We start from the raw sequence: 9,906 nt of genomic DNA, 5'->3' as shown, positions 1-9,906 counted from the left end.
GCATGTATGAATCGCACTTACTAGATATAGTTCTAACTCTCCTGAAAGGGAGTACATAAAGGGCTATTTTCAGAAAGTGTCGTGAAGTATGATGACTAACACGTGTAGTCAATACAGGATTTGTTCCTTCAATTTAAAAGTTGAAGTATGATACCATTGGCGCCCTTATTTGACTAATTAAGATGTTTGCATGGTCGTGCCCAAATATATCCAGATGGTTCTCGATTATATTTGGTAATCATTAATTAGTTATTGAATGAGAAACATAATCGTTAAATTATGAAATGACCTTGATCCATATTCATATTTAACAAGGTATCTGAACAAAAGGATAATAAATGCCTTAACCATTTAAATATACTTTAAGAAACTATACTTAAATTTTTTCGGGAGCATTGGCGTGTTGCTAGACGCTAACCAATGTTATTACCTTCGTTCATTACGAGCTCAAGTGGGAGCTGTAGGTATATATGATCACGTAAAATGAACGCATGTCCGAAAAGTATTTAAGCCTACTGGGTCACACGTTCAACACGAATGTAACTATAATTGATTAATATATTAAATGTAATTTATTAATTAATTAGATCACGAAAAACTAACAATCGTCCGTTAAAAGGGTTAATAGTTAACGCTACTAAATTAACGGACTTAACGAAGGAGAGTTGTGATTAGGAAACCAATAGGAAACCCTCTAGATTGTTCTAGGGGGGGACGACCGTGGGAGGGTTTTCACAAACCCTAAACTTGGTCATCAAGTTTCTTAATCCTATATATAGAAGGTTAAGTTAATTGTTTTCCACACAAAATTTTAAGGTTTTCTAAAACCCTAAAAATCTCTTTCTCTCCTCTCTCTTGGCTTCGGCCGTTTCTACCAAACACAAAGGGTTTCGGGTTTTGGTTTGTTTGATATTAAGGGTGATTAACAAAGGTTGTTCGGTTCGTGATCAAGTACTAGCATACATACATTCTAACGTTGTATGTGCGATCGTAGAGAGGTTTTACTTTAAACCTTATCATAAAGTTTCTTACTTTATTCTCTTCAATTTAAGGTACACGTTTTCTCTCTTGGTTAATTAATTGACTTCAGAAATTTATATTCCGCTGTGTGCTTTGTGATTTAATTTGATAAATAGTTATATAACCCAACAGAAACCACTAAGTATACCTTGCAAAAAGAATTGTCGGCCGAAGGTATGAATATTCAAAAAGAAAACTATTACCTCGATAGATCTTGCTATTAAAACACATATGCGTGTATCATGTTGGATCGTCCGCATCAAACTCAGTATAGTTCATCGGAATTCAAATATAGAATAATTACCTATGATCGTAACGAATTTCCAATAAACAAACTTTGCTTTCTCATTATAAAGATGATAAACAATATATCTTTATTTATTTTAATGAAAAAAAAAACCATGAATTACGAAATTGAATAATCAGAAATTCACAAACAAATGTCTTGGTATGACAAAAAATTTGACCACCGAAGACATAATTTATTCAAAACTTCAATTTTGTTTTGATAATGATTCAAACAGAGGGTATGCATAAAACAAAATTTTGTTCGTCTGAAGTTTTATCATTATTATTATTTTTTTTTTTAAGGTTTAGAACATGCTATTAACGTATTATAAATAAGAGAATTTAGATAGAATAGACCAACTTTTCATTAACATTAGAGATATATACACCCATAAGCATGAAGTAGATTCTAAGAGTATAGAGATATTGGGAAATTAAATCCCTTATTAAAAAATCCACAATATAATTAACTAATATAATTATTTACAACAATAAAATAAATATTATAAAAAAATGTATGGAGATGACAAGTTATGTGACAATATTTAAAGCTAGTTATAAATTTAAAGAAGAATTTAGAAGGCTAAGATTCCTTTTATATATATATATAATAGATGCGTATCCGCACGATGCAGCGGTACCTTTGAAAAGGTGATGGTTAAATGTGTCGGTACCTTTTTGCTGTTAAACAGAGAGAGCGAGGGAGAGATGAAACCAATCTTTTTGTAGGTTGATGTTGATTGTCGTTCAGATGAAACTAATTTTTATATTAGGGTTCAGGTGAGAGCAAGAAAGAAGGGGATTAGGGATAGACAATGGGAAATAGATGGAAGGGTAGTACAAGAAAATTACTTAAAAGAGTGGAAGAATATTTGTTTGTAGGAGAGTATGATAGGTATTTCAAAAATAGAATGGTTGAAAAGAAAATAGATAGTTTACTTTAATATGGAGCATAGATATATATATAGGGAACCCTTATTTTGATAACTCATTTTTTTTTGTAAAAACCATAAGAACTCCTAAGTTTCATATTGGATCACATGTTTTATTTGTTCATTCACATGTGAAACATCATAAAAACATGAATTTTTTTTTCAAAACCTTATATATAGCCGTTTATCACATGTGAACAAAAAACGTGATCAACATCATTCACTAGTTCACAAAGGCTATTTTGAAGGTTTATTAAAAAAGTTTCTTGTACAACATACATTTTCATATTATTTTACATGTAAATGAATAAAAAAAAATATATATGAACAAATACATATTTTTAGAGTTCTTATGATTTTAAAAAAAAATGGTTCTTAAAATAAGAAAACTATATATATATTTATAATATATATATATATATTTGATGGTCAAAATGAACTCCCAATATGGCCATTTCTAGATGAATGCCGTCCAGATTGACCTTCCGATGCCATTGTTATCTGTTTGCTAAAAAATTTTCCCAATATAGATGGTTACCATTACATTACATGTCATACTAAATTGTTATTTTAATCATTATTTTTGAATCTTGATCCTTGATTTTCTTTCAAGGGTAACATGAACTAAATTGTTATTTTAATCATTATCTTTGAATCTTGATCTTTGATTTTCATCTAAAGGCAACATGACTCTGGAATCCCGTTCCCTAATATTTAGGACATTAAAAGACAAGAAAGAGTCTAAGAGTCAAACGAAATATCCAACAACGGAAACTTTGGGTATATATTTACGTTTCCACAAATATAAAGATTCTAATAAACTTATCAAATTTTTAAGTTTGCGTTGTTACACATTTCTATCTCTTTTCAGAAACCTTTTCCATAAACAAATATTAATTGGAAACAACAATTTTTCAATTTTATAACTTAATATCTGAAAACCATCATTTCATGTTTTTATTATGTCTCTCAAGTAAGATATATATGGAAAATTTCTAATAAATAAAAATTTATTTAGATTGTATATATAATAATAACTTCTTGTGATAGTTTTATACATAATATATATTTCTTTAAAATTAAAAAAAAATTGTTTTGACTGAAATGATTTATAATAGATTTTAAATATCATTATCTATATCTATTTAATAAACAAAAAACAAAATCTAGAAAAAAGGAGAGAGCGTGATTAATTCGGAGGGAGATTTAAGTCTAAGAAGAGGGATTAAGGGTGTCAAGTGTACACTCAACCTCTTTTTCTAGTTATATCATAGAATGTACCCGCGTGTTGCAGCGATAAGATGGTGAAGGTGATAGGTTATAGGACTATTTGGTTTTAAAGGTCATGAACTTGTCACTTTTTCTTATTTAAAGGGTCAACGTAAATTTTCATATAACGTGAGATATAATGTGACAATTCGCATATAACATAGGGACCAGAACCATTATCCAGTATTTGAAGTCTAGGTGGACTGGTTTTGTGTGTTGACCCAATTGACTGCCATGTAAGCCAATAATGGACGAGAGAAATTCATTCATCTTCATCACATAACCCAAATTCATATCTTGTGAATTAATACATCAAATATTCATTAGATTCAATTCAAGAAATACCCATTCTCAAATACATTCAATTCCAAAACAACATATCAACATCAATTTAAAACTAACAAACAAGAAATTTGGAAAAATCAAATAATATAAATTTTTTTTATCAAGAACAAAAAAATAAATCAAGAAATACCAAGGAATTTTTTTTTTAATTTCATACGGGACCTTTAAGATTAGAATCACGAAAAGCTGCATCCATTCTGACCGGATATTAAACAAAGCCAATGTTTCATGTTTTAGCCACCTGTTTCCGCCAGAGCTCCAATTGCCACCACCACCACCCTCTTCACTAAACCTGTCGTTGCCATCGCTGCTGCTGTCATCATCTCCACCATTTCCTTGATGGGGTTGATATTTATGTTATATAATGATAATCATACAAAATAAACAAGAACTGAAGGTACAGTAGATATGGCGGCGGTATAGTTGTGGTGGAGATGTCCGGCGGTATAGTATTGATAGATCTATAAAGTATGATAGGTCATAAGAGGTAATAGGTCATAAAGTGTGATAGTCAAATGCCTTAACCGTATGGACTCCACCATCAGATTTAAAAAATTCGTCGAAAATATATCGAATTACATATTTAATAAAAGAGTATGAAATTTTAAGAAAAACCATATATTTTTTATAATTTATTGATGTTACGGTTGATAAAAGATTTTGAATGAATTAGAGAAAATAAAATGGGTTTTGGAGGAGAGAGAAAGAATATATGAGTGGTTGAGATTTGACGAGAGAGATCAAAATAAGCAACTGAGATTTCCACTATGGATATTATAGTTATTTTAGATAAATATATATAAATTAGTGAACAAATAATAGAGGCATTATAGGTTTTTTTAAAAATTAATTGAATGCTGAAAAAGAAAAAACAAAAAGAAAATGATTTATAATACTCGTAATACAGTAAAAATTATAGATATTTTAATTTCTTAAATTAATTCATTCCTCATGCGTAAGCCACTAATCTCTACCACCATCATCCACCATTGACCGATCCCCTGCCTCCTAATTCGATCATTACTGTTTTTAGAATTTTTTTACTTTTATTTTTGCAACATTTTTTCAAAAGTTTTTAACTGTTTATTAAAGATGAAAAACCTCCTTCAACTTCTATATAATTAGAAAATATAAAAGAAAAAAATTTACCCACAAGGCCAAAGTAGTTTTTAATTTTTCATTGCTAAAATTGGAGGTAAAATCAATTCTTTTAGACCCCTAAAATTTAACCATGTATAAGTTCCACATTACACTCCTTATATTGTAATCTATTATACAAACACTATAAAATATGAATTCGAGGAACATGTTTTGAGAAAAAGTAAAATAATTTGGAAACAGAATCTTTAATTTTTATAATACAAGTATAATATAAGTTATACTATTATAAAAAAAAACACTTTATTAATTTTTTTGAAAAATATGTAATATCTTTACCTATCACCTCATAAATTATTTTCACATACACTAACACTTAACAATGATGATTACATTACACTCTCATTACATTATAATTTACACCAATCGACGCCGCATCTACCATCAATAGTCACCCCACCACCACACCATCGAGGCCACGACCACCGCTGCATTTCGCCGGTTCGATGATAGTATCGTATGTGTAGATTAAAATGGGGATAACACGCAATTTTCACCTAGTTTCAAAACAAATACGAGTAATGAATGAATATTTGGTACACACGTTTACTTTTCAAATACTTGGTACACACATACTGTATAAATTCAGGCATGCATACTCTTTCAAATTCACCAAGTCACATTTTCAAGTGTTTTATCTAACACTAAAACCTAGTGTTAGTGCTTTCCCATTCTAAAGCATATATGGCCGATTCCCAAACGTACTTCCCCATCTTTATTCTATGGCTTATCTCCACCATTTTCATCCGGGTTTTCTTAAAACCCAGTCGTGCTAAAGCTCAATCCCCGCCAACCCCCTTCGCCATACCCATCATTGGCCATCTCCACCTAATCGGTCCAATCCCTCATCAAGGCTTTCACAAGCTTTCCCTCCGATATGGACCAGTTGTTCGCCTCTTTCTAGGCTCTCAGACATGCTTTGTGGTTAGTTCACCAGAAACCGCAAAAGAATTCCTTAAAATCAATGAAAATTCCTATTTAGATCGACCACATAATTCAGCCGTGACTTACCTAACATATGGAAATAAAGATTTTTCTTTTGCCAATTATGGACCATATTGGAAGTTCATGAAGAAGATAATCATGTCAGAGCTGTTAAATGTATCAAAAGTTGACTTACGCCTTCAAGTAAGGAAAAACGAAGTTAATCGTTTTATGAAACATATTTCTCAAAAGGCCAAAGAGGGGAAGGCAATAGAGATGGGTGTGGAGCTGTCAAAGGTTATATACAATGTGATAATAGAAACTGTTACGAGCACAAGATTCTCGGAGAGTGAGGCTAGGGAAATGAAGAAGTTGGTAGGGGATATAACTTGGATTGAAGGAAGCTTCAACATCTCGGACTACATATGGTTCTTTAAAAATATTGACTTGCAAGGATTTGGGAAAATATTAAAGGATATACATAGAAGATATGATATATTCGTAGAGAAAATCCTTAAAGAGCATGAAGAGGCCAGAAAGTTGGACAAAACATTAGAAGGGAAGGACTTGCTCCACATATTACTCGATACAGCAGAAGATAAAAGCCAGAAGATACATTTGACAAGAGAGAACATCAAAGCCTTCATTTTTGTACATTCTAACCCTTATTAGCTCCTGCTTGTAGTATATTATTATTATTAATTGATTAATGCTATTGGTATGTGAAAGTACTAAACTATATCTATATTTGTTTTCTCAGAATATATTTGTAGGAACAGATACTACATCACAAACCATGGAATGGGCAATTTCAGAACTTATCAATCACCCAAATGTAATGAAAAAAGCAGCAGATGAAATAGAGAGAGTTGTTGGCAGAAACAGACTTCTTCAAGAATCAGACATACCAAACCTTCCATACCTCCAGGCAATTGTGAATGAATCTTGGCGCCTTCATCCAGGCTCGGCATTGATTCCAAGACAAGCTTCAAAAGATACTACAGTAGCAGGTTACCATATTCCAGCAAATTCTACTATTTATGTCAACTCTTGGGCCCTGGGAAGAGACCCGAACTGTTGGGAAAACCCTCTTCAGTTCATGCCCGAGAGATACAAGCATACCCAGTTAGACCCGAGAGGACAAGATTTTGGCACGCTGACATTTGGAACGGGGAAAAGGATGTGTCCGGGGATTTCACTCGCATACCAGTTGGCACATGTAACCCTCGGAACCATGATTCAATGTTTTGATTGGAAGGCAGGGAAAGATGGGAATCTTACAAGCGTTGATATGGAAGAGGGTGTCGGAATCACACTTCCTAGAGCAACCCCTTTGGTTTGTGTACCTGTGGCTCGACTCAATCCTCTACCGTTTTAACTAGTTTTTAAATCTACGTGAACACACGTAAAGCCTAAAATAAGTACTTTTAAATCTATGAATAATTAAAAGTATTGCATACTTAAAAAAAAAAATAAAAAAAATACTATATGCATGATCAATGTTGTATGTGTATGAATTTTCCACTTAATAAGAATTATTCTTGTATGGTATACTCTTAAAATAAAAATCTAGAGTTTCAAATCTTCAAATATTTTATATTTAGCTTCGATATACACCTAAATAAAAATAACCTATAATTTCTTGATGAAAAGAGCTTTTAAGATCTGTATGCGATGCTCTATCAAATTAGTGTCCTTAAAACCTTTACTTTTAACGGCCACCAAACTCTTTTATTAATTATCACCAAAACGTACTACCGAGTGGTAGATGAGCAAAATTCTTTTATTAATTATCACCAAGACTACCGAGATGGTAGATGGTTGGAGTGGGATCATTTTATTATAAATTGCATGTTCGGTAATAGTTTAAGCCTACGGGGTCACATGAAATGACACGGTAACTCTAAACTAACAATTGATATATTAAAGTAATAAATTAATTAGTTTGATCACGAAATGATTAATTAAACATAATTAAAGGGTTAATTATATTTAATTGATTAAAGAGGAGGATTAAAATGTGAAAATTGGAAAATGGATTTGGACCCTAATTCTAAAAGGGGGCCGGTTGGAATGAGGCTTGAAAAGCCTTGATTCTAGCTTATTTTCTAAGCAAGTTTAACCCTAATTATACCCTATAAATAAAGGGTTAAGTTAAGGGTTTTCTACACACTTTTACATAAGTTTTCTCTCATCTTTCTCCCTCTTTCTTAGTCTCGGCCGACCTCCCCTATTCCAAAGGGTGTTTCGGTTTTAAGTTAAGGGTATTCAAGCAAAGGGTTGTTTGGTTCGTGATCGGGGTACTAGCATACGGTTTAAGGGGTGTCTAGTGTGCGATCGTAGATGGGTTTTGCTTTAAACCCTTAGCAATAATAATATCATTATTATTATTATTATTATTATTATTTTATTGGAGCTTTGCATAAGGTACATATCTCAATTCTATTATTTGTTAATTAATTTGATTGCATATTTGTTTCGATTCTTCCATTGCGCATAGTCGTGATTGTATGTTTATGTGCTCATATTCTAACAGTGGTATCACGAGCCGCATATGTGATCTATTAATTACAAAGATCAAAACTTGAAGGGGGTTTAAATGTTGTTTTCTTATTTTTAATTAATTGTTTTCTTAATTGTTAAATAATTAAAAGGTTGTTTTCATATTTTTAATTAATTAAAATCGGATCTTAATTAAATAAAATCAGGGTTTCTGTTTAATTAAAATTTAACCTAGTTCAATGGAAACTGAAAACCTCAAACAAGTTTTGAATTATGAATTACATGATTTATGTGATGAATTACATGATTACGTGTATCTTGATTATTTAAAGTTGTTAGATGATAGTAAAATCACAAGAAATTCATGCAAAATTAATTGTGATTTTACTAAATATATAGAGATATATTTTGCAAAGCATGATGATCCAATAATTAGGGTTAATTATTAGATAATTGTGTGACTATATGAATTTTTCGGGTGATTTTTCTGGTTTGCGGCAGTTCACTAAAAAATTCGTATGTTTTAATCGGTAATGAGTTAGAAGCCCAAATTTGGACTGTAGATTGTCGACTCATAGGGATACAACTTTGTAGTTCTGATCTAAAGCTCAATCGGACCAAAAACAGGCTTAAACTGGTCGTGAAGCTGCTGGAAATTTCAAGTCAGCATGTTTATGTGTTTATGTGCTAATTGTTGGTTATTTTGTTTAAAGGCTTACGCAATCAAGGTAACTTGATGCATGTGGTCCTCTTCTTCGGAAGGGGGAGCCGGGTTTAATCATATGCATGAACCATAGTGACCATGTTTAGGTGCCCTACTTTAACTTGTTACACGATTAACTAGTTCGGAATTATTAGCAAATTTGTTAATTTTTGTAATGTTTATAAGTTGTATAAAGGTGATGCAAAAAAATTGTTTTGAAAATAAATTTGACTAAGAACTATCAAAATAGAGATTTGATTAATAAAATTGGAGTCTTACAACCTTGAGATACACCGGCTCATCCATTTGAACAAACTCTAAGAGAGGTATACGTCGGAGTGCATTAGCCTTCTAAAAGGACGGGTTTTTAATTGCGTCCATCGCAAACCTTTGCCCTTGCGCTTCTTTGTGCGTTCAAATGGAGCTACCGAGCTCTCTTGTGTTGTGAAGACTATACAAATAGTTTTATTAAATATTATGTTTTGAAGATTATGCATGAGTCTTCAAACATAAACTTTTGATTTACATCGAATCTATTACCCATTTAAAGTTAAGTCAATGCCACCCACTTTGCTAAGAACACTTGCCAGTGCTTTTCGCTCTACGTGAGACGTAGGCGAATTGTATCTCTTAAATGTAGATTACCACTCGTTGTGAGACAGTGGTGGACTATCTACATGTTCTTAATTGGGCGACTTAAAACGAGTTAAGAGGTGAGACCTTGACCCGTCGCATAAGATGGGACAAAACATGTTTACAAAACAC

The 9,906-nt window shown here is 32.0% G+C and overlaps 1 protein-coding gene across 1 annotated transcript; it reads left to right on the top strand.

Moving 5' to 3' along the window:
• The first annotated feature begins 5,616 nt into the window (after nt 1-5,616).
• On the top strand, nt 5,617-7,504 carry LOC122607390 (cytochrome P450 93A3-like). Its single transcript, XM_043780352.1, has 2 exons — nt 5,617-6,587; nt 6,697-7,504. Exons 1-2 carry the CDS (start codon nt 5,697-5,699, stop codon nt 7,312-7,314), a joined length of 1,509 nt encoding a protein of 502 aa, XP_043636287.1. The 5' UTR covers nt 5,617-5,696; the 3' UTR covers nt 7,315-7,504.
• The last annotated feature ends 2,402 nt before the right edge of the window (nt 7,505-9,906 follow it).

This window comes from Erigeron canadensis, chromosome 7 (assembly GCF_010389155.1).
Source record: "Erigeron canadensis isolate Cc75 chromosome 7, C_canadensis_v1, whole genome shotgun sequence".
Lineage (NCBI taxonomy): Eukaryota > Viridiplantae > Streptophyta > Magnoliopsida > Asterales > Asteraceae > Erigeron > Erigeron canadensis.
This window is presented reverse-complemented; position numbering and strand designations above follow the sequence as displayed.

What these genes read in the sequence shown, in the direction of transcription:
- LOC122607390 (XM_043780352.1), top strand. Translation starts at nt 5,697, where the DNA reads ATGGCCGATTCCCAAACGTACTTCCCCATCTTTATTCTATGGCTTATC. An exon ending in ACATCAAAGCCTTCATTTTT is followed by an intron (nt 6,588 to 6,696) that starts GTACATTCTAAC and finishes TTGTTTTCTCAG; the next exon opens with AATATATTTGTAGGAACAGA.